A 25,978-nucleotide genomic window follows, 5' to 3' on the forward strand; every position below is an offset into this window, starting at 1 on the left:
TACTGACAGTAAGACCTGTTTGGAGGGTTCTAAGCAGAGGTTGGGTGGCTATCATATATGATTTAGTCGAGCTTCCGGCATTGCAGGGGGTTGGACTAGATGACCGCAGGGTCCCTTTGCAGATTCTATGATTTGAGGGGTACCTGCTTAAGAAGAATGTCAAAAGAGGGGGAAAGGATAGCCTGCTTTAAATGCCAAACAATACACATTTCTCCAACAGGCAATTCAAATTGGACCTTCCTGCAAACAAACTACTTTCAAATACCTTCCACAGCAATCCGTTTTTTAGGCCAGTCCTTCGATTCACGAGACACTTTTTCTTTGAGGCGTATGCTGATGACTAAGTCAGCCAAATTAAACTCCAGGGCGTAGAAACGAAGCAGTTCAACCCAGAGCTGTCCAACTGGGACTAAACATTGATGATCCGAATCGAACACTAAAGGAACCTGCCAATTAAAACAAAGGCTGGATTATCTTATTTGCCTGGCATCTGCACTCCAAAGCCGAAAAAAAGGCAGTATCACACTTTGGCCTAGATTTTGAAGATTTAAGTTCAAGTGAAGTACAGTGGACCCTCGGGTTACGTATCTCTCTGGATACGTAATCTTCGGGTTGCGAAAGCGGCAAACCCAGAAGTATTTTTCCGGGTTTCGCCGCTTGCGCATGCGCAGCACTCTGCGCACCACACACATGCACAGAAGCGCTCTATTGTGCTGCGCACATGCGCAAAAGCGATGCCTCTGGTTATGGATTTTTGGGGGGTGTTTTTGGACCCCGGAATGAATTAAATCCGTATCCAGAGGGTCCACTGTAGGAGAAAGAGAGCTGTAGTTCGGAATTTACCATATATGCTCCCTGTACTGTATTTGCATTCATCGACTGTCATGCTGGGACCAAGTAAGTATGTACCCCAAATGAGTCCACCAGGGGAGTGAGCAGGTGGCCTAGGAATGCCTTCCCACACTGGAGAATGAAGGGAAGAAAGCCTTTCTCCTCTTCGTCTCTCCCTCACTGTCACCAAGGAAAGGAAGTCTGCATTTAAAAACAGCAGACTTCCTTCTCTGGGAGGCAGCAGAACAGCACGGGGACATGAGGGGGAGACTTGCTCCCCTTCACCCACCACCAGTGGTAGCAGGAGAGCACAGGGGTAGGCAAGCTTCTTTTGGCCAAGCTGTAAAGCTAAATGGGCGGAGGCAGCAGCCCCTAGACAAGGGCGAATAAATTTGCAGCTGTACAGTGCAATCCCGTACTCAGATCAGCAAGATGCGCAAAAAAATCATGGGATTAGATAATACAGTGGTGCCCCGCAAGACAAATGCCTCCCAAGACGGGAAACCCACAAGACGAAAGGGTTTTCCGTTTTGGAGGTGCTTCGCAAAACGAATTTCCTATGGGCTTGCTTCGCAAGACGAAAATGTCTTGCGAGTTCCTGCAGGGTTCCCCCCCCTTTCCCAAGCCACTAAGCCGCTTATCAGCTGATCCGCTAAGCCGCTTATCAGCTGATCCGCTAAGCCGCTTATCAGCTGATCCGCTAAGCCGCTTAACAGCTGATCCGCTAAGCCGCTTAACAGCTGTTCCGCTAGGCCGCTTAACAGCTGATCCGCTAGACCGCTAATCAGCTGATCCGCTAAGCCGCTTACCAGCTGATCCGCTAAGCCGCTAATCAGCTGATCCGCTAATCAGCTGATCCGCTAAGCCGCTTATCAGCTGATCCGCTAAGCCGCTAATAAGCTGATGCGCTAAGCCGCTTATCAGCTGATCCGCTAAGCTGCTAATCAGCTGATCTGCTAAGCCTCTTATCAGCTGATCCGCTAAGACGCTTATCAACTGATCCGCTAAGCCGCTTATCAGCTGATCCGCTAAGCCGCTTATCAGCTGATCCGCTAAGCCGCTAATCAGCTGATCCGCTAAGCCGCTTATCAGCTGATCCGCTAAGCCGCTTATCAGCTGATCCGCTAAGCCGCTTATCAGCTGATCCGCTAAGCCGCTAATCAGCTGATCCGCTAAGCCCGCTAAGCCGATAATAGCGCTAAGCCGCTAATGGGCTTGCTTCGCAAGACGAAAAAACCGCAAGACGAAGAGACTTGCGGAACGGATTCTTTTCGTCTTGCGAGGCACCATTGTACCGAAGTATTTTAGGGACCCAAAGACAGACAACAGAATTTCTATCTGACATTATTACAGCTGGAAGTAGTCATACCTCTTGTTATGTTTGCTTCAGGTTGCACATTTTCAGGTTGTGTCCCGCGGCGACCCGGAAGTACCGGAAAGGGTTACTTCAGGGTTTCGCTGCTTGCGCATGCGCAGACGCGCAAAATGACGTCACGCGCATGTGCAGAAGCAGTGAATCGCGACCTGTGCATGTTGCGTTCTGCTCATGTTGCGAACGGGGCTCCGGAACGGATCCCATTCGCAACCAGAGGTACCACTGCACTTGACTTCAAACATCAGATTATCAGAGCACAAGCTTCATTAGACAGGCTCTATCAAACATTTTGACATAATTCTTCAAAATCATCAGACAGTACCTTCAACAGACATATGTTTAAAGAAAGTGTTTGAGGCAATATAAAAAACAGCACAATCGTTTCTTGTTTAATTCTAGATTGCTGCTACTTTTTAAAAATAAAAGTGTGTGAAGGGTTTAAAACTTAAATTCCAGTTTTGATACCTTTCCCCGCTTAGGAGAGGTTTCCTTTGAAGAGGCAGGATCCTCAACAGCAGGATTGTGCTCCCAGACCACAATGTCATCTTCAACTTCTTTTAGATTGAAGTTCACTAGTTTGTTCAATGAAAACCCTCCAATCTAGCAACAGGGGAAGAGAAAAGGATTAGAAGTCAAATTCCTCTCAGCAAGCTTCCCGTGAGTCTAGGATCCCCCCCCCCCGAACAGTCACTGTCCACTTGGACCCCATCAAGCTTCATAAAGGTAAAGGAACCCCTGACCATTAGGTCCAGTCGTGACCGACTCTGGGGTTGCGGCGCTCATCTCGCTTTATTGGCCGAGGGAGCCGGCGTACAGCTTCCAAGTCATGTGGCCAGCACAACTAAGCCGCTTCTGGCGAACCAGAGCAGGGCACGGAAACACCGTTTACCTTCCCATGGGAGCGGTACCTATTTATTCTACTTGCACTTTGACGTTCTTTTGAACTGCTAGGTTGGCAGGAGCAGGGACCAAGCAACGGGAGCTCACCCCGTCATGAGGATTCGAACCACCAACCTTCTGATCAGCAAGTCCTAGGCTCTGTGGTTTAACCCACAGTGCCACCCACGTCCCGCATCAATCTTCATAAGAGACTATAAATTTTTCTTCCAGTTCCTCATCGCTTTGCACATACAATGTTATCTCCTCTGACATTACTTTTGCTAGTCACATGGCTTATAGATGACTTGGATTTTTTGTTATGAGCCAATACTGCTACCTTAATTTTGTGCTTTGTGTCAGCCTTTCTTGTTTTTTTTTCTTGTTTTTTTTTTAAAAAACCACACACACACACCCTCACCTTCCTAAAACTGCACTCGAGATAGCTTGTCAAGATCATCGATATAAAAACAATAAATAATCTAAACATATAAAAACAGGAGCCAAACCAAAACTATTGTTATAGCAGGAGTAAAATCTTGCACAGGTGAACAGGTCGACTCTTCAGAGACTCTGGACCCAAAGAGTTGAGGGTGTTAAAGTTCAACATCAGCACTTTGAACTGTGCTTGGAAGATATGGTCATCATCACAATCTCTGTTAATAACTCAATCACCATGTTCTGAACCAGATGAACTTGGGATTTCATCAACCTGAATGCTGTGACGTCATCTGCTAACCTCGCTGTTCCGACAGAGACAGACAGACAGACTCCAGGTAATTTATTAATTTAAGTAGCACTGGTATCAATGCAGGTCCTTGTGGGACCTCACTGTTAACTCTCTCCCACTTAACAATTTGGAAGAGGGTTTTTTTTATATATCTTACATCATAACTGCTAGTTCACCTAGGAGTCTTTGGTAAAGAAGTTTCTTCAAAACCTTTAGAAACCTCATATAACATCTGCCAGATCAGATGTGAATTGCAAACCATGATTTCATCAGATTGGGGTGTATTAAAGCTGAGAGGAGGGCAAGAGGAAACATTTGAGCTTGTGGAACTCGGAGGAATGTCTAGATGCTGCTACTGTTTGAAATGCATTCTTTCTCTCTCTTCAATACTTTTTATAGAAGTTTAAGAAACCTTTATGCAAGGCGCGCTTACCCATGATCCTAAATATACAGGCAGAAAGGGCTCTTTCCTCTGTTGCAGAAAGAAAATGACCATTAAAGCAAAGACATAAGGTGGTAATCCACCCTCTTCAGGACGATCTGCACAACAGAGCTATAAGAAAGGAAAAGGAAACATCATTGAAGAGCACTGTGAGCAAGCTTCAGAATCCTATTAGATGTGGCCTGCTGTTAAGGTAATGCTGCTATAGTATGGAGATCACAAGCACCCCGCAGGCTCACATCCTTCTACGTCCCCCACTTTCGCTGTGTGAAACCCCCCCCACGCCTTTCATGTTTAGAGCAAAGATAGAGAAGTGTTACATATGAACAGGAACTTTCACTCAGATAAAACTGCTTGCAAACCCACTTCTATCCATGGCTAGCCAAGCATCATTGTAGCTATTAACACACTACCATTATCAGCTCTGAAAATGAACAGAATGGGAGAAGTTACACATCAGAAGAGGGGGAAGAGGAAGGTGTGTGAGCTCAAAGAGCACTTCCAATCACCTAACTGTGATTATGATATCAGGAAACATAATGTCTATACTTCAGTGGACTTCAGTATTGGGTACAGATCTCGGATCCCTGATTTGAGTGTTCTTTTTTTTTTAAGGAGGTAGGAAACATGGCTTTGAAAGTTTGGGCAATGTATTTTAGTGAACAAAAAAAGTGTGCTGACTTTGACTCTGCCCATGAATAGTTATGATCACACAAAGCCAGGATTACAACAGAAGCTATCTGTTCCAACTTATGTCATACCTTAGGAATACTTCTGTGCTTGGTTAGATATAGATACATAGGTGAAACAAGTCTTACCTCCAAGGTCTTGCCTGATTTGAAGCACCAAGCTATATATAAAATAGCTAAACTTGAAGGGGCTGCCTCAGGTTTCTACCATTTTCCAATCACTTGCTAGGACTATTGTTTCAGAGTTATAGCAAGTTGGAGGCCACACAAATTCTTCAGAAAGAAGTATGTTTCCTAATCCAACATTCAAATGCTACTAAACAGAGTTCAGGTGTTGGAAAATTTAGCTGTGATTGTCTAAAGCTAACTCCCCCCCCCCATGTTTAAGAAACACGTTATTTCAGATAAAGTGGCTGGGGAAACCCAGCCAGATGGGCGGGATATAAATAAGAAATTATTATTATTATTATTATTATTATTATTATTATTATTATTATTATTATTATTGTAGCTGGCATGCAACATTCAATCATGAATGCAGAAAGGTTCAGCTAGCTCCAAAGCGTTAAGTACATTTGCTTAAATTAATTATATATACAGAATAAAGTTTTTTTAAAATTAAAAATTAAAGGACAGAGTACACATTGTACACACAACCTTAATCATGGCCAGTGTTAGAAACCGAGATATGAAAGCTAGGAGCTACATGGCACTTTGAACCGAGGTTATGGGCACAACAACGGAATGTCTAGGTGTGCTTTTTAATAACAAGAATACAAAGCTGAAAATGAACGAACTGCAGCTAAAATATTATGTTCCTTGTTCACATGGTCTAGGTCCTTTCCCTGCTCCCCCCCACCCCCGCTAATATTCTTAAGAGGGTCTCTTCTCCAGTCTTCAGAGTAGCTGGAAATAGGGAGACAGAAAAAGGTCCTCCTTTCCTTCTACTCTGCAGTTTTAATCTGAAATCTTAGGTGCAGTATTGAACCCAGAGCTCAGACACTGCTCGAGCTAATAAAATTCCCTGTCGCAAAATGCGCCTAGAACAATGGGATTTTTGAACACTGATCATGGCAAACAATGTAAGTATTTGTGCTTTGCTACAAAGCCAGACTTACCTTGGCCCAGTGTCTAAAGGCAATTACCAGGGACACAAGAGGAGGTTCTAGTTTTCCTAGTTTAGCCAAGTGATTTGTTGTCAGCCAAGCGTTTTCATTCCCAGCACTTACTCTGCAAACAAGGCCACTAAAATGATAAGAGACAGATATGTAAAAACCATATTTTCACTCCCTAGGAAAAGCAAACTAAGGGTAGAACTGGAAATGAGTGGATACCGCAGAAAACAGCATTTCCTTATTTCTCCCAGAAATATGGCAGAAATAAGCAAGATATGACATCATGACTACAATGTTGCTGCATCACATGCTCTTCTACTAAATGTTATTCAGGAGGTGAGGAAGCGGAACAGCTGTGAAACTGGTATTTTCAGTGGCAGTCACTGAATGGGTGGTTCTAAAGACTTAAATCACAGCCGCCATGATGTTTGTTAATTCACAGATGAGATACCTGCTTGAAGAGCGAGATTTTTCTATTTAGAGTTGAATCAGGCGGTTGGATTAACATGCGATAACAGGGGCCAGTGTTGCATATATAACAATCACAGTTATTGGATCCTAACTTATGTTTGCTTTATTGTTGTATGAAAGCTCATCTGTATACTATGGTGAATCCTCATTAGTAGGGTTTGAAGAAAGACAGGCTAATGGATTGTCATCCTAACAAGGAAGCAGCTAGAAGATTTTCTGCTTAAATGTCTGTGCTGAAGCTATAATAAATATATACATTATGACTGCATAAAACTCACTTGATGTGACGTGGATTATGCTTAATTACAGTCATTACTTGCATTAGCTTTCTAACAGACAATTATGCTTTGGAACAGCACTTTAATGACTCTTAAAAACTACATTAGCCTACTTTTTAATAGATGATTTACTTAATTCAGTTGGTAAACAAGCGCTATGTAAATGTAAACCATTTAATTAGGCTATGGCTCTTATTAACATATTAACATATTAATAAACTGTAACAGCTTTAAGTGGTGCTATGTAAATGGTTAGAAAAATATACCAGAGTGTAGTCCTTTCCCTGTTTAATATTAAAGTTGTGCCAGCTGTTCTTGATGTTTCTCATAGCACAAATGTGTCTACTGAGAAGTTCTGAGTTCAATGGGGCTTACTACCAGGTAAGCAGGAACAGGATTGAAGCCTTGGGGAGATATCCAACATTAGTCATATTCAAAGTAGTCTCATCAAAGTCAATAGACCTAAGTAACTTAAGTCACGAGTCTACTATGAGCATGACTTAGCTTGATGTTATCTTAGTAAGACCCTAACCCTAAACTTATTTACAAGAAACTACAGCTGGGATAAGACTTTATGCTTGCATCACATGTGGAAATTGCTTCTTTTTGTTTTGTTTCTTTTGCCCTTTGAAGGCAAGGGTCCAGAACTGAAGTGCTTCTTAGGGCACTGACGAGAGTGGAAGAAGCAGCCCTTACTGTTAGATTCTAATTTGTTTGCTCCCATTACTATGGGAATCAATATATTTGGAATGATTTAATACAGAAGCCAACAGAGATGTGTGGATCTTTAATTTACATTGTTCAATACTATACACACACACAAATTTGCTATCAGAGACCTTTGTTTTTCTTTGCACACCACCACAGGCACTCTAGCATGGAAATCTGCATCAACATCAACAAAAGATTCTAAGGAGGGGAAAAAGAAAGCCACATTAATCATGGTACTGAAGAAAAATAAGATGCAAAAACTGTCTCACACACAGAAGAGCAGAGGAAAATCTTCTACAGTGGTGCCTCGCAAGACGAAATTAATCCGTTCCGTGAGGCTCTTCGTATAGCGGTTTTTTCGTCTTGCGAAGCAAGCCCATTGACAGCTTAGCGGATTAGCGCTACAGCTGTCAAGCGGCTTCCAGCGATCAGCTGTTAAGCGGCTTATCAGCGGAACAGCTGATAAGCGGCTTAGCGGCTTAAAAAAAGGAAGAAAAAAGTGAAAAAAACCCGCAGGGGGATGCAAGATTTTTTTCGTCTTGCGAAGCAACCCCATGGGGGAATTCGTTTTACGAAGCGCCTCCAAAACGGAAAACCCTTTCGTCTAGCGGGTTTTTCGTCTTGTGAGGCGTTCGTCTTGCGGGGCACCACTGTACTCCCTTGCTGGTCTTTTACAGTGGTGCCTCGCAAGACGAAAAGAATCCGTTCCGCGAGTCTCTTCGTCTTGCGGTTTTTCGTCTTGCGAAGCAAGCCCATTAGTGGCTTAGCGGATTAGCGGCTTAGTGGATCAGCTGATAAGCGGCTTAGTGGATCAGCTGTTAAGCGGCTTAGCGGCTTGGAAAAATGGGGGGGGGGGAGGAAAAAAAACCCACAGGAACTCGCAAGACATTTTCGTCTTGCAAAGCAAGCCCATAGGAAATTCGCTTTGCGAAGCACCTCCAAAACGGAAAACCCTTTCATCTAGCGGGTTTTCCGTCTTGCGAGGCATTCGTCTTGCGGGGCACCACTGTACATTCACATGTATGCAGTTTTCATGTGACAACTACAGCCATCCCATTGATGCTATAATGTGCTGGTTCTCCTGATAAATACCTCTTCAATACATACAGGGTTCAGCTGTCAGTGGGCAAAACATTTGCCCAAATGAATGGAGCTTCAGATGGTCATCTGAATCCATTCTTAGACTGCAAAAATTAAAGACCAGAAGAAACCCTCTAATGATACGAATAAATAAAACTAGTCAGGAACAACAACAACTGTTCCGCTTAAGCCACACAAACCCATGGGCCTGATCCGTCACAGCTTGACCAGTGGTTCAGGCCCTTAAAATAAGAGATATAAATGCAGCAGTGTTTGCCTGTTCTTTCTCTCTTTTGAGTAAGTAAACAGACATTTTTGGGCACAGTAGTATCTCTGCCATATTAAATCATACATTTGAAGATTAAGGTACTTATCTAAGTTTCAATTCACACATATATTTTTGTCTTCAGTCAGCTTCTATTAATTACCAAGGTATTAAAAAAGGGCCACCAGCTACCTGTTTTTATAAGCATAATGGAAACAGGCAAATGAATATCTTTATCCAGACATGACGCTTGGTCCACATGGTGCTGATTAGGTGGCTGAGCTTGAAAAAACACCCATAAAGCAATGGCTCAGGAGTAACTGCTAATAGTAATCATAATAATAATTTTATTAATTATACCCCACCCATCTGGCTGGACTTCCCCAGGCACACTGGGCAGCTTACAGCAGATCTAAAAACATCAAGCGCTAAAAACCTCCCGATAAAGGGGTGTCTTCTTAAAGTTGTGTAAATCTCCTTGACATTTGAAGGGAGGGTGTTCCACAGAGAGGGCACCACTACCGAGAAGGCCCTCTGCCTGGTTCTTTGTGGCTTCATGCCATTTAGGGATTTAAAGGTCAGCACCAACACTTTGAATTGTGCTCGGAAACTAGGAGCCAATGAAGGTTCTTTGGGATCTTTTTAATGTATTTATTAAAGATGTGGAAGTATGTGATAAGAAGGCAAACCATGTTAAGATAACTGACAGGCAAACAGAACCAACAAAATGACTGGCGAGACAAGTCTACGGGCTATGTTTACACTCACAATAAAATGTGTGGCTTAGTAGTACGCAGGTTGTACTTACTGATCAGTTTGTATAAGTGACACCTCTGTTGGTGTATATAAAATCAGGAACGATTGTTTCAGAAAATGATGCACCAACTAGCATTAAATGCCAAGGACTGCCCGTGTTACAAACCTTATTTTAATTATTGGTATTCGTTAGCCAATCTGCTTTATTCGGGGTTCTTAAAAATAGTTACAGTGGAGTTTTGTCCACCATCTTAATGCAGGTTTTGGGGTGAAGTGGCAATTCCTGATTCTAGCCTGTGGAACCAGCAGTCAATATTCCACATAAATCAAGACAGAGTACAAGGATATAAGAACCTAAGAGCCCACTGTATCAGGCCCATGTGGTCCAGTATTCTGTTCTCACAGTGGCCATCCAGACATCAGATCACTTCCATTTTCCTTCAATCTTCCCTTATAAACCATCTCTTTTAGCCTTTTCCTCATATCCTGAATGAAGCCTTAACAACAACGAGTTGATGGGTTGCGGTTGTGTATGGCCAAGTGCATACTATAGAGGTGTTGCCTCTTTTTCTGCTACCTGATACATGCTAACACCTAGGCCCCATCAGCTCTAAGAAACATTTGGCTATACTTTTCTCCTGTAGCCAAAATTTCTGGGGAGCCATTATGATCCATATGATTTCTCCATTCTTTTTCTCAAGCTATGGTTTGTTGGGCTTTGGATGAGCTGCTTTGAAAGAATTATAAATCAACCATTCCAATCCAGACATCTATCTAGTACCAACTTCCACCACTGTGTTAATACTCTCTCCTCTTAGTTGCTGTATGAAAATAGGGACAATCAGTGGCGTAGCGTGGGGGGTACAGGGGCGGCCAGCCGCACCGGGCACAACATCTGGGGGTTAGGGGGCGCAAATCCACGGGTTAGGGGGCACAAATTACTTGCCTTGCCCCGGGTGCTGACAACCCACGCTACGCCACTAGGGACAATGGCACCAATCATTAGATACAGGCAGTCCTGTCCACTGCCTACCCTCAAGAGATATTTGTTTGGTGCTACTTGCACAGAAATGACATTCTCACCCAATGTAGGTGAGGACATGGCTAAGTCGAGATATGAATGAATGGGCCTTACCACTATTCTTCAGGCTCTCTTGTACAAGTAAGAGAACATCTGGTTGGGACATCTATAAAGAACAGCAAAACAAAACTATAAAATTTTAACATTTACTGATGTTATTATTTATTTTGAAATATTAGTATAGTATTTTGTGACATTTAACTTGGGAAAACTAGCTGTCCGGTGGTTGGTACTTTAAAAAGAAGAGGTGGCTTTAATGCAAAATAATAATAATAATAATAATAATTATGATAACCAGACAATCATTCAGTGCATGTATTCACAGCAGTGACCTGTAATCAGCTGAGGAATGACTGCTGGGAAATATGCAGAAAGAAGAAACACCATGGTACATCTGTGTCAGCACAACCAGACACCCTCAATTGCCCCAGTTGCAACAAAACATCTCTCTCCCATATCGGTCTCACAGCCACAGCATGTGCTGTAACTCTCCAATGGTTTGACTCTTCCACTGTCTCTGGAGACAGATGGATGCCAACCAATAACCATATTAAAAAAGAGAATCTCATTAAAACTTCAGTTCACATCAATAGTTATTTGAGGTTTTGTATATGCATCTTTGCTATGCTTTGCTTTGCTTTTATAAACTGCTCAAATTTATAATTTTCCCAGAACTGTAGGCATGCATGTTGATTTTTATAGTACCATTATGGCTGCTATGAACCATGTAAACTTAATTTGGCAGCAAAGCTGCTAGCATCCCCTTTATACAATATTTCCTGAAGAAAATGATTACTTACATTAGCTGGAAACTGGATATCTAGATTTACATCTGAGTTTTTGAAACCAAATCTGCTGCAAGAAGAGCCATACAGTCTTAGAGAACAATCTATAGTGAATGAAAATGGAAAATTTCAATTTGAAATGCAGAACAAGGGAAAATACTTTCTTCTCCACAAAGAAGTCCTGACCAGAGCAGATCCAGGAATAACAGGAGTTTACACTCCCCACATCCATTCCTGGTTAACTATGTTCTATCCATGTTTAAAGGACATGAATATGAATCTGATTTAGCGATATTTAAGCACTGCTTATTTTTAGCCATTATGCCGGCTTCTCCTTTAGCAGTTCATCTATTTTACAGAGCTGGGTCTATATTTTGCATCAAGTAACTAAGATACTGGGATGCGGGTGGCGCTGTGGGTAAAACCTCAGCGCCTAGGACTTGCCGATTGCATGGTCGGCGGTTCGAATCCCTGCGGGAGGGTGAGCTCCCGTCGTTCGGTCCCAGCTCCTGCCCACCTAGCAGTTCGAAAGCACCCTTAAGTCACGTAGATAAATAGGTACCGCTTTATAGCGGGAAGGTAAACGGTGTTTCTGTGTGCTGCTCTGGTGCCGGTTCGCCGGAGCAGCTTCGTCACGCTGGCCATGTGACCCGGAAGTGTCTCCGGACAGCACTGGCTCCCGGCCTCTAGAGTGAGATGAGCGCACAACCCTAGAGTCTGTCAAGACTGGCCCATACGGGCAGGGGTACCTTTACCTTTTTAACTAAGATACCATGGAAATACAACCTGGATCACCATTTGTTAAAGACAATTATAATAAAATGTTACCTGGCAATTTCTGATGCAATACACTTTCCATGGCAGTTTTAACTCCAAGCCGTTGTTCCAAGTCTTCATTGTTTAAACCAAACTCTTGCACTACTTTCTCAATGGCAACACCAATAGCTTCAATCTGCAAAGGCGTTGGTGGAGGTAGGGCAGTCAGCAGTTGTTGTTCTTGCTTTTCCTTTAGAGATAATATGCAAGAAATATATAATTTTTTTCTCTCAGAATCATTTTAATAATGTAAAAAGTACAGTTTACCTACTTTTATTTCTCCATACTATTTTGTGTTGTTGTTTTTTTGGGCGGGAGAACCAATTCTAATGTCCCTGCAAAGAGCATTTCCAAAAGTATGTCCTCTTAATAGCTAAAACATCACAGATAATATTTACTCACAGAAAAGCATTTCTTGTGCAAGAGAAACAAATGTAGGAAGACGTACTATGTACTCCTATTTGTATTGTGGGAGTAATGCGCATAACAGTTTGCAGAACAAAAAGGTCCCTAGGTAACCCAAGGAGCTTACAACATAAATTCAACGTTGTTTAGAAAAATGACAGCAAGGGTAACAGGCATCAACATGGCAAGCCAGATGCCAAGAGAAAAGAAAGGTATTCATGACATGGTAAAAAACCCCACCAAAAAGAGGGCAAGGGAGGCCATTTTAAGCAGGGGATTTCAAATCCGTACCTTGGCTTCCTGCTCATGCCCAGATCCAGCATGAACCAAATGCTCCAACTCGAAAGGCTTCCACAACCTTGCCACTTTCTGATCTCGGCTCTCTTAGCCAAGTACATCCCTGGCTGCAACATTCGTTCCTGCGTTTCAACCTCCCTCAGCTTCCTCAAGGTCTCTGGCTCCCACAAATGGCCTTGCTATTTCCCCCTTGCACCACCATCCGAAGAAATCTTTTCCGGTAGGGATTTGGACTACTGAGTCAACAACTTTCCTAATCAACTCCCTAGAGCAAGCATGGGACATGGGTGGCGCTGTGGGTTAAACCACAGAGCCTAGGACTTGCCGATCAGAAGGTCGGCGGTTTGAATCCCCGAGACGGGGTGAGCTCCCATTGCTTGGTCCCTGCTCCTGCCAACCTAGCAGTTCGAAACCACGTCAAAGTGCAAGTAGATAAATAGGTACCACTCCAGCGGGAAGGTAAACAGCGTTTCCGTGCGCTGTTCTGGTTTGCCAGAAGCGGCTTAGTCATGCTGGCCACATGACCTGGAAGCTGTATGCTGGCTCCCTCGGCCATTAAAGTGAGATGAGCGCCGCAACCCCAGAGTCAGCCACAACTAGACCTAATTGACCCTTTACCTTTACCTTCAGAGCAAGCATGGCTCACCTGCTTCAGCCCAAGGACTGCATGTTTGGCTGCAGGCCACTTCCTCTTGCACATACATGCAGCTCACAACATGCACCTATTCCCCCTCCCTGCGTCATCTCTATTGCTCCCTCCCCACTAGTTATAGGTCCCAAGCACAGAACATCCTGCCCCGAAGCAGGGAAGGTTGGAATAAGGTTGCTAGGAGGGGGCAATGTAGGGGCTCCCATGTTTAGCTGCTGCTGCTCATCAGCTACCATACTGACATGTGATATTTTGAGCTTTCTCTTAATAATCTGCAAAACACACACACACAAAACCCCTGTAATGCTTCTATAGCTCTGACTGGGCGTTGACTCACCTTTATGTTTTTCTTGTGTCTCTTTTCTTTAATATGCTTATGAGCAAAAGCCACCGACTCAATCAAAGTATCGCATAATTTGCAAGTGTATTTGGCTGTTGGGTAACTTCGAGGGCGCTAAGGAGAACACAATGTATTAAAATGTATTGATTTTAATTTATTTATTTCCTAAAATTTATTTACCGCTTGATGGTAGAAAACAACAACTTCAAAGTGGTTTACAGAAAAATTTCAACTGTAATTTAAAATACGGTCATACCTCGAACGCCTTGGGAGTCTAACATTCTGGCTTCCGAACAATCAAAAACCGGAAGTGAGTGTTCCAGTTTTTGAATGTTCTTTCAGAAGCCAAACGTCCGACGGGGCTTCTCCAGCTTCCAATTGGCTGCAGGAGCTTGCTGCAGCCAATCAGAAGCCGCGCTTTGGAAGTCAAACGTTTCGGAAGTCAAGCAGACTTCTGAAACAGATTCTGTTCGACTTTCGAGGTACGACTGTATACACCAAGTTTAAACCACAATAAAATAGACTAAAACAAATCAAAGCTTCTACAAATATATCATTTCACAGTGTTCCTGTCAAGACGAGTCACCTGGACTCAGAGTCAAACCATTTGTCAGAAAACATCTAGGATAATTTAAATAGCACTGAGAAGTAGCATTTCAGTCCTATAGGAAAGCTGTGATATGTATCTCCATTCATGCTGAACGGACCTTATTTCCAGTTCACTTAACAGCATGGTCTTTCCTGCACAGGCATGATACTCATATTGAAACATCTACGTACTACCTATTAAATCAGGCAGCTCCCCTGACTCTAAAAATTGCTTAAGGTCCAATAATGTGCCTTTGATTCAGATCTGAAATGATTTTTACATATTCATTCCTTGGGCCTAAATCTGAGCTGCACATTGATTGCTTCAATATCTGTGATGACAAGTGAGAATTTCATTAATAAAAATTACCCAGACATTTCATATTCCTGGATCAGCTCAACATTTAAGTTATGTTAATGACTTTGTTGTGTGATTTGAATTTTTACAAGAGACTATGGACATGGGAGTTAACCACTTCAAAGGAATTCTTTCCTTGAGAAGAGAGGGGAGAATTAGACGGACTAACTCTCAACACACACCCTCCTGAAAGTGTCTGCAACCGTACAGAGATGTGACTTTTAAGAAGGATCTGGGTAAGCTTTTCCAATTTTTTTATTCTAAGGATAGTACTGTGGCTTATGATGTTTAGCATGAATTACATCAGATCATCAGTGTATCACAGAAATGGTAAGAATACTTATATAGCATTCCAGCTATGTCTCTGCTCTTTAGATTTTCTACCTATTGACCATTTTGCTGAATGTTAAAAAAACCTTCAAATATTCATACAGTAGGTCTACTCTGCCCAATGCAAGATTCATTAAACCCAAGTAATAAATTACAGGTGTTCATCCAAATTATTGCTACTCATCATAATGAACAAGGAGCACTATCCCCTTGTAAGCATTTCCAAATACATAAAAGTAATCTGTGGTTAAACATGTTCCTTGCTTTCCCAAGTCCTTTCCCACCACTGCTGCTCTTCTCATTTGCCAAGCATATTCCTAACTGGTATTCTTCAGTACCAATATTGCACATTTCACCCCAAAACAAGAATATATATATTGCAGAAATAGCTACCTTCCTCAGCCTGTAAATGAAGTCTCGCTTAAGTCGCTCTTCAGCCTGTTGAAGCCCTAGCAATTCTTTTGCTGTCAGCAAAGACTCATCTATAACCGGCCCGTCCATATCCTCCTCTTGATCGTTTTCTTCTTTTCTTATCCGTCTTGATCTTCTTGGCTTTCTATGTTTCTTTGTTTCTTTGGAACAGTTATTAGAACAAAGTTGCTGTAAGTGCACGGCACAAATAACGACTGTGACCTTAGTGCATTTCCGCACCTAAACAAACCATCATTGAGAAACCATTCAAGCTTCAGATGGACTCTACAGTTGCGATGCAAAAACTCTTTGAGTTTGCAACCCAACAAGGGAAGGCACAACATAACATAAGGCACCTAGAATATGAAAAGATGTGCAGTACCATCCAATGCCCCCATTGTACCCAGCAAGACTTCATTTGCAACCCTATCCTTTGCTCACTTACCTGGGAGTAAGTCCCTTTGCCCTCTCACTAGCCATATATAAAACTTTGCTGTTACTGTGCATAGGGTTGCAGTCTTAAAGTATCACTGCTTTTATCTTCCTACAAATGCTGTTTTGGGAACCTTTTTAATGTACCGTATTTTTCGCCCTATAAGACACACTTTTCCCCCTCCCAAAATGAAGGAGAAATCTGGGTGCGTCCTATGGGGCGAATGCAGGCTTTCGCTGAAGCTTGGAGAGCAAGAGGGGTCGGTGCACACTGACCCCTCTTGCTCTCCAGGCTTCAGGAACACATCCGCAGCCTAAGCAGCCCTGCGGAGGTCCCACAGGGCTCCCTACGCTGTGGATAGCAGCCTGCTTCCCGGAGCGATGGGCGCCCTGAAAGCAGAGCGCCCGGCGCTTCGGGAACACATCCACAGCCTAGGCAGCCCTGCGGGAGGTCCCACAGGGCTCCCTACGCTGCGGATAGCAGCCTGCCGCCCGGCGCAATAAGCGCCCTGAAGCAGAGCGCTCCGCCCGCCGGACAGACATCGTCCAGCCCCACTAGTTCGGGCGACAGCAAGGAGGCGCAGCGCTGCCATCCCGCTGTTCCTCAACCTGGTTCGGTTTCCCCAACCTGGTTTTGGGGGGAAATAAAGGGAATTTTTTTCCTTTATTTCCCCCCCCCCCAAAAAAACTAGGTGCGTCCTATGGGACGGAGCGTCCTATGGGACGAAAAATACGGTACTTATTAAAGAAGTGGAAATACGTGATAAGAAGGCAAACCATGTTAAGATAATTGACAGGCGAACAGAACCAACAAAATGATGAAGTACATTGAAGTGGATTTTTTATTTGGACTCAAATGCCAATAGGGTTGCTGTGGACCCCAGAAACTGTCTGGAATACAGTAAGCCCTCAACGTACACTGGGGTTACTTGCACTTAAAGCCAAAGTTGCATATGGGTGGGACTGCTTGTTTCCCCCTCCCCCCCAACGCCTGTCCCCTTTTTTATTTATTTTTTAATTATTTGCCAAGCACATAAAGCTGAATGTGCACAAATTAAATGTGTGCAAGTTGTCAGGCTTACAGTATTTGCAAACCTTTTTTTTGCCATGTGAACCACTTCACACTCTGTGTACTCCTCAACAATTATGGGGTCAGCTGTCCTGTGTTGCCCTGTTTTTCAGTTTAAAAAAAAGTTTCACTTACTTATGGGTCCAATTTACCTATCGGGACAAATGGGAAAGTGAAACTATCAATGCCTAAGCTCATTGAGACCCACCCCATCCCCAAGCAACTTCTCCAAATAGGGTAGGAAAACCTTAGCATTTTGCCTATATCAAAATTTCCATTTTTATGTGCTTATACCACTTCAAAAGCACTGTAATAGATTTTTATGTTTGTATGTGTATATCATATATATAGAAACAGAACAAAATGTACGTTCCTATGCACACACAAAACTTATAAAGGATCCCAGGAGTCAATTTTAACACACACACACACACACACACACGTTAATTCTGCTCATAGCTGTCAATGTTTTCCTTTTTTTAAGGGAAATTCCCTTATTCCAGATAGGATTCCTCGCAAGAAAAGGGAAAAGTTGACAGCTATGATTCTGCTCCAAATTGGCTTTTATCTTAACATAGTGCAGACTCACAACACTGATTTCTTTTTTGTAATATAGGTGGTGATCATTTTGCATGGGGTTCCATACCTGGCCCCCACCTCGTTCTGCCATTTTCCAGGTCCAAAAGAACCCAAATGTCAGTGACTGCACATCAATGGGATGCACCTAAAATGGTTGTCATCTGAATTTTTTGGAGGCAGGGAGGACTATTAGGCTATCAGGTACATAGCCTATTAGGCTATCAGGTACATTGGATTTCTTCCATTATTTACTATGAGTCCAGAATTTCAGACAGGCATCATTTTGCTTTCCCTTTCATTAACATTTAGGCGGGGACCAACAGTTTGTTTTAGTCTACGCTTTTGAAATGGGATACCACATCCTGTTTTGTTAAAGTAGAATAGTGTTGAAATCAATCTCAGGGTAGTATTGAACTAAATTTTACTCAGAGTAGACCCACTGAAATTAATGGCCATAACTAAATTAGATCCTTTAATTTCAGTGGGACTACTCGAAGTAAAACATAGTTGTCAAATTACCCTTAACCTTTATTTTCAGATACAACTTTAAAGGGGTCTACTGAACCCCAATAGCAGATAAGCACTGTCAAAAAGTGGTGAAAAAGAGTTAACTTGATATGATTTTATTTTTTGCTTAAATCATTTCCATACCACTTTATATCTCAAAAAAATCTCAAAGTGGTTTGTTTTTCTTTCCAAAGTTTCCCAAACAGCTCCTGGTCATCTGAATTGCATAAAAAAAAATGAGATCACCTTAAAATTCTCTACCCAACTAGGCACCTGTATGTTTTGCTTAAGGTGCGGGACTAATCTTGGTAACAGCTAGGCTTTTTGTTTTAAAAAATGGGAGGTGGCCAATGCTTCTTTATTCCAAAATCCTAGGTGTGTAACCTGATCTATGTAGCATCTAGCAAAAATTTATTCAGCCTCCGTCTTGGAAAGGAGTCTACAAAATCACCTTATGGCTACAGCATCTGGCCTACTTTTTGCATGTGTGTGTGTGTGTGTTGTTTGTCCTCCCCCACCAACACCTTAGTTGTTGAAGAGTTCTGCAGAACTCAAAACTTGTTATTAGTTTGTAACATTCTGGTTGATCCTACTAAAGGTATTACCCAACTGTGAATTTTTGGAATTTAAGCTTGCATCTCTTAATATTTGTGTCACCAAACAGAAAACAGCATTATCCTAAGCATCCTGTTCTCATGCTACATTAACTTACAGCCATGAATGCAGGTGGCGGTAGAGGAAATCAAGTAGTTTTAAGATAGGGATGGGGAATCTGTGGTCCTCCAGATGTTGAACTACAATGCCCATGCTAGACGCAGATGATGTAAGACATGGTCCAACAGCAACAGAAGGCCAGCAGGGTTCCCACCAATGCCTTAAGCCGGAAATCAAGCTTTTACTTAAACATATTTTTATCCCTTAAGTGCGCCCACTCAGGGCTTTGGAAGTACCCATATGCCCCTGGCACCAGTGCACATTTGATTTGGCTACAGCAGGTGGCTGAAGATGGAAAAATCTCAGACGCTTGTTTTACTCAATCCATGTAGGGTACAATACACGCCAAAGTTCTCTTGTGTAAGCTGGGCATGACCATCACCATTTCAGTAAGAACTGTGCAACACAGCTGCCCATTAGATTTTGTCCCCAAGTACCGATTCTGTCACATGGGCATTTGTGCAATACTGTGTAAATTTAAGGGCCTACTGTTAAATTTTAGACGACATTCATAAAATATTGGGACAACTGTTTATGAATCTGAAATATTTCCCCCCAACCTTTTCTGGTGGGTTTCATAGTTATTGGGAAGGCAGATAGCGACACAGCTTTTAGCCACTTACCTTACACAGGATACAACTATGATTGCTACAAAGAAAACCCCACAACAGCTAAAGCAAGATATAGGATTGATATCAACCCAGTCATTCTTTGGTTGTTTTTTAGATTAGCAGGTATTGTGCCATAATTTAGCAATAGAACTTAGCCATAACTTAGCAAATCTTGAAATATTGTAGATTTTATATTTTCTAAGGTTAGAAGATACCTAAAGACAATTCTTAAGACTACAGTCACCCCAAAATATTTGAATTTAAAATACAAGAAAATGATCCAAAGGTGTTTATATTACCAGAATTTCCTTTCCTATCTGATAAATCGTCACTTGTTAAGTCTCTCTGGAGCTGCTTCCTTCCATTTCTGTTTCCTTGGCTCTCACACTCATGAGAAGAATCCTTCCTTGTCCTGTTAACCACAGGAGCCCGGGGTGAAGATCTGTATTCTCTCCAACTGTCTAAATTAGCATGATGGTTGTCAGACACCCACTTTTTAATTTGGTCTTTTGAGGCTTCATTTATCCTCATCCCTTGATTGTGAACAGTGTTTTTAGAAGAATTTGGGTGATTTGAAACACCGTGTGCTCCCTTTCGGGGACTTGTTCCATAGTGACCCAGTGCTCCCTTTCTTTTCTCAATCCCTATGTCCATCTTGTTGCCGTGTCCATTTCCATAATCATCCATTGCTTGGTAATCGTGACGTAAAGCACACTTCTGGAAATCCTCCTCATTTAAAATCCCCCGCTCCTTATTACGTCTGGCAAAGCACGGTTTTGCGGCATCTCCCATCATATTAGCTGTTCGCTCTTTCCCTGTGGGATGGGGAAAGAAATACATGTTCAAAACGGGACAGGTAGGATGCCATGAAGAGGGCAGGGGTACGTTTGACTATGTGGGAGGCTTAGCGTCAAATTTCCACTAAGCTTACTGGGGCACCTTGGGCAAACTACTCTCTCTCACCCAGCCAAGCTTTTACAGTCATACCTTGGGATACAACCACTTCAGTTTACGTTTTTTCTGGTTGCGGACCGCCGAAACCCGTTAGTACTGGAACAGGTTACTTCCGGGTTTCGGTGGTCACGCGGGTTGCGAAAGCTGCGGGTTGCGAAAGCTGCGGGTTGCGAACATGCATCCCGCACAGACCATGTTCGCAACCCGAGTGTCCACTGTATTGGTAAACATAGATTCATAGAATTGTAGAGTTAGAAGGGACCAGAAGAGTCATCTAATCCAACCCTGATCAATGCTGGAATCTTTTATCCAATGGGGGGCCCAACCCTGAGATTAAGAGTCTCAAGCTTTACCAACTGAGCTATCCCACATAAGAGAGGCCCAGTCCAAAGGCCCACCTAGTCCGGCACTCTGTTCTCACGGTAGGCACCCCAATGTCTATAGAAAGCATGCAAGGGAGAACTTGAGCACAAGAGCACACTCCCCACCTGTGATTCCCAGAAAACCAGTATTCAGAGTCATACTGCCTCTGACTGTGGAGGTCGAACAAAAATATGTTACCCCCTACACAAACCAATTGTCAGATTTTGAAATATAGCATGAAATGTGAGAGAGAAGAGAAATGGGTCACAGAATAAAATTTATGCCAAGTATTGTGACCATCCTAGGTGGTCACACTAATACTGTACAGTAGTACCTCGGGTTAAGTACTTAATTCGTTCCGGAGGTCCATTCTTAACCTGAAACTGTTCTTAACCTGAGGTACCACTTTAGCTAATGGGCCTCCTGCTGCTGCCGCGCCGCCGGAGCACGATTTCTGTTCTCATCCTGAGGCAAAGTTCTTAACTCGAGGTACTATTTCTGGGTTAGCGGAGTCTGTAACCTGAAGCGTATGTAACCTGAAGCATATCTAACCCGAGGTACCACTGTAATATATCCAGATTTATACAAACTGCAGCGGATTAGCAGCTCCAGCAAGACTATTGCCTTTAAGAGCTCCTCTGAAGGGTGTGGGTGGGTACACAACCAACATTCCTCAACCTCTATCATTCTGCTAATGACCTGGAAAACATAAGCAACACCCAACAAAGAGCACTGAACTCTAAAGACTAGCACAGCAAATAAGAAGCTGATGAGGCAACTAGCACTTTGAACTTCAAATTACAGGACTTGCCTCCTGCTCTTGTATTAACAGAGGCAGAAGTTGGAGAAAAGGAGTGGCATCAGTCTTAACTCATCCTACGATGAGTGTGCATGGCTTGTAGCTGTGAGAATTACATACATCCATAGCTGTCAAAATTCCCCACCCCTCTGTCTGACAGGATTACAGAAAGCAGCCAAAATTAACAGCACAACAGATAGCACCTTTGGAACATGAATTCAAAGTGTACTGTATAAAATGGCACATAGAAAGAGAATTAAGTGAAAATAAAAGCAGGCAGCAATCAGACAAAAGCATTAACTCTATACATGCAGCAAAACTGTAAGAGATTTAGTCCCACCTGTTCTATCATTCTTGAGACTGAGGGCACTTTATCTTCATGCATTCTTAAGGAAACCAACACCTGCTAAGCAATTTAATGTGCATGCAACTTACAATAAGTGTGCACATAAAAGCTAAGGTTATTTCCCTTAAAAAGCAGGACTTCTCTTTCATCTTAAACTGGTATATCAAGTTAGCTGCTTTGAACACGAAAGTGAATCTTTGTGCAAAACCACCACACCACAACCTTACACGGGAAGGGACCATAGGTCAAAGCCACACGATACCTTTAAAGCAATCCTATTCCACCATAAGTCATGGCTTCACCAAAGAATCCTGGGAAAGGTAGTTTGTTAAGGGTGTTGGGAATTGTAGCTCTGCAAAGGCACTCCTAATAATTTTCAGCACTACAGTCCCCAGGATTATCTGGGAGAAGTCATGGCTGTCTAAGTGTTTTAAATACACAGTGTGGGTTTGACTCATCCCTGGGCAAGCAGTATTTGTGACAAACTTCCTTGTTGCCAGGGCTTCTTGCTGGCTCTTGCAAGTGAGCAAGCTAGTGAAGGAGGGTTGGGTTGCGTGCTGCCCATCTACCAACTGAGATGATTGCTGTGCTAGCTGCAAAGGAACAAAAATGTATCCCTCCACATCCAGCATGGAATGTGAGGTGACAGATCACTCTGTTCCTCTTCCACAAGTATGTTTGACAGGAAAAACTAGCCTGCTAAGACCCTACTTGTTGGTGTTTCCATTTTGGCTGCAGATGAGGGGGCTTCCCCTCCACGGCCAGTATGGAAATATAAGTTACTAGCCTCTTTAGAGGCCAATACAACAGAAAAACAAAAATCTACAGGCTAGGTCCTTTTGTGGACTTCATTATAAGGCTGACACTAGCTCTTTCCATAGGTCATTCAGCTTCTTTTTATGTACATTAACAGATTCTCCATGAAGATGAGAGAATATCATAAGGATATCTTCAACCCTTCTGTTTTCTAATCATGTCTGGGGTAGGAGCTGACCACTATTTTAACTGTCACACAAAAAGGCACAGTGTCAGGGAAACATAATTTCCATATTTCTGCTTCATCCTCACCTTGAGTCCATCCACATTTTCCTTTAAAAGTGCTGGTGGTTACAGCTGCCAAGCAGCAGGAACAGCACATGTTATACTTGAAAGTGTCCAACCAACAATAAACTCTGGCAGTCATCACTCACAAGGGAGTTGTTCCCTGGACCCATCAAATACATGTAGCTCAGTAAATATGTAATTACTAAGGCAGAAGCCGGCAGGCAGAGCTTTTTAACACAGAAGGCACCTCTGAAACTTCCCTGCTTTGTCTTTCACATATGATTGCTACAGCAGGACAGAGCGAAGATAAAGCCTATTCCTTAATCGAATGTACATTGAGGCCTACATTACTTTATAAAAATTGTGTGTGCAGGTAACATTTCAGTCCCTATCGCAAACAGATGTGAAATCTCTTATGAAAAAGAGCTACCTTTCCAATGAACAAACCGATTTCTGCAAACCTCCCTGAGCCCCTTTAAGGATGGATGGCCAGTCTCGGGAGTTTCATCTCCTTAAGGCGAGCGGTGATCACATCTGAGTATTATTCTCCAATTAAAGGCTTGACTACACAGCCCAATCGATTCTATTTTATTTTATTTCCTGCGGCCGGGGGGGGGCGCAGATTTTAAGCCGAAGTCCGTGAAACAACAACACACGGGAAAAAACGCCTCAGGCACCGAGCGGGGGTGATGGCGGTGGGTGTCGCCGTGGGCTCCCCTCCCCTTGCCCAGGCTGAGGTGACTTTGGGGGGGGGGAGAGCCCTTCAGGCCCACAAAGACCCCCCATTCCCCTCCCCCCGGGCGCAACGCCGGACCGCCCGTCTCCCTCGCACTCCCGCGGATACTACCGGCGGCGGGTGCGCGCTCCCCCGTCCCCACCCGGGAGCCAGTCCGAGCCCCATTGCGGGGGGGGGGGGAGAGAAAGAGGCGGCGGCGGCCGGACGGCTATGAGGATGAACTTACTCGGTAACCGATCTAACCGCCCTTCGGGCCGCAGCCTCCTCGCTTTCGCCTCCTCGCTGCCCCGGCCGCCGCCTTATCGCCGCTCCATTGTACCGAGGCGGAAGCCGCCCGCAGCAGCAGCCCCCGTCGCACAAAACCGTCCGAGATCCTCGCCGCCCCCCCTCCGCCGCCGCCGCCGCTCCTCGTTCCTCGTCCTTCCGCCCTCCAGCTCCTCCTCCTCCTTCCTCTGCCCCGCCCCTCAGCAGCGCCCGTCGCGCCGCCTTCGCGCCATCCGGCGCGCGGTGTTTACCTCACGGGCTGCGGGCGCCATGACACGAGAGGCAGGGGAGACGCCTCTCTCGGCCTCCGCGGATGGTCGAAAGGAGCCTCGCCGTCGGAGGAGGAGGAGGAGGGCGACGAAGGCGCGCTGACAAAACACAAACAAAGCCCCCGCCTCCCGGAAAAACACACAAACACCCCCACACCACATACCTACAACCCCAGCCACATGGGCGGGGTATAAATAATAAAAAATATTGTGAATTATTTTACGTAGTTTTATTTACATGCCGCCTTTCCAAAAGCACGCTCAAGGCGGCTTACAACATGAAAAAAAAATCGCATCATAATATTCATTGAATAGAGTTCCAGTCTGCTTTTTGAAGGGGTTACAACCCCTCACAAAGCTGTTTGGTGCACAAATAAGATGGTAGTAGAAAAAGATACAGAAGGACGGAGGGAGGACAGATTTCTTCCTGCCCGGCCTTTCCGCCCTGCTTATTTAATGGCATCTCATGCTATTGGGCACAGACACATATTTAAAACATTCCCTGCCTTAGTGTCCATACTTGCAGCAGAATATGTGTGCATAGCTGTCAACCTTCCCTTTTTCTTGGCAGGAAATTCCCTTATTCCAGCACCGTTTCCCGCTGCTTCCCACTCCTATCCCATAGACAGTCCCTGGGACAGGTGAGGCTGCAGATCTGAAAGTTGACTGCTATGTATATGTTCACTTTACAGCTGTTACTTCAAATGCAAGGGCATCAGTGGTCGGTGGGTATGAGGCTGGCAGGGTACAAGCTCTGCTCTTTGCTCCACCTTTATTGTCAACTTGCTCAGGAAATGTATCTGTGCTTTAAATGTTGTTGAAATATTGTTGAATACTGGCCACAGTTGGCTAATTGGGTGGGAAGGGGAGAATAATCTTTAGGTGCTGTGCTACTCATGCGATGGCAAGTCAAAGAATTCTAAATTATCCTAATAATGTGGCTGTGGATGGGATGAAATTGTATTTAACCATCACTCATCATTGTGATTTATGTTCAGGGGGAACTGTAATTCCCGTGGAAGGAAGGCATGAGCTTCGTTCCTTCTGTTGTGTTCAACAAATGGCAAAAACTACAAACATGGCATGTCTAGAAGGGCCATAGAGAAGATGAAGTCCAGTATTCCAGCTTTACTAGTTGTTGCTGTTTTTAATAGGATTGCCTGATGGCCTTCTGATTTTTTTTTTAATGATTTACAGCCTCTTCATCTACATATTAAAGTAGAAATAGCACAGTAATCTCTTTAAAATAAAGGTCTTTGCGACATAGCACCACACCCAAGCAGAAACTAGGCCAAACTAGCATATATGAATGACTCTTAACCTCATCCATGGACTGATTAAAAGGACTTAGATGAGACAGTGTCTCCTTGGAAATAATTGCCAAAATTGCTTCCAAAACATAATCACTGCTCAAGGTGTGTTTATAGCTGGCTTTTCCTTTACATCTGCTGTCAGAGCATGTGTGAGAAGGCTTGAGATACTGACTAGTACACTATTATCGAAGGGTGCAAACCGGCGCACAGTGCTGCCAGCTATGTTGTCCTACCTGAGATTAAAAAAGTTTTTGATGGGTTCTTGAAGGTAAAATTTATGTTGAATGCTCATTTGCATT

General features: G+C 43.5%; 1 protein-coding gene across 1 annotated transcript in view; it reads right to left on the minus strand.

Annotated features, from left to right (window-relative positions):
- TUT7 (terminal uridylyl transferase 7) overlaps positions 1–24,232 on the minus strand; it is a 47,025-nt gene extending 22,793 nt beyond the window's left edge. The window contains exons 1-12 of the mRNA XM_081930370.1: positions 24,060–24,232; positions 19,891–20,406; positions 15,662–15,840; positions 13,990–14,106; positions 12,314–12,491; positions 11,501–11,589; positions 10,755–10,806; positions 7,647–7,716; positions 6,062–6,188; positions 4,246–4,365; positions 2,672–2,806; positions 266–446 (exon numbers count right to left, since the gene is read on the minus strand). Coding sequence (XP_081786496.1) covers positions 266–446; positions 2,672–2,806; positions 4,246–4,365; positions 6,062–6,188; positions 7,647–7,716; positions 10,755–10,806; positions 11,501–11,589; positions 12,314–12,491; positions 13,990–14,106; positions 15,662–15,840; positions 19,891–20,386 — 1,744 coding nt within the window. The 5' untranslated portion in view covers positions 20,387–20,406; positions 24,060–24,232. The remainder of the gene's footprint in view (positions 1–265; positions 447–2,671; positions 2,807–4,245; positions 4,366–6,061; positions 6,189–7,646; positions 7,717–10,754; positions 10,807–11,500; positions 11,590–12,313; positions 12,492–13,989; positions 14,107–15,661; positions 15,841–19,890; positions 20,407–24,059) is intronic.
- Between the last annotated feature and the right edge of the window lie 1,746 nt (positions 24,233–25,978).

The sequence above is a fragment of the Podarcis melisellensis genome (genome assembly GCF_964234715.1).
Source record: "Podarcis melisellensis genome assembly, chromosome: 11".
Taxonomy (NCBI): Eukaryota; Metazoa; Chordata; class Lepidosauria; order Squamata; family Lacertidae; genus Podarcis; species Podarcis melisellensis.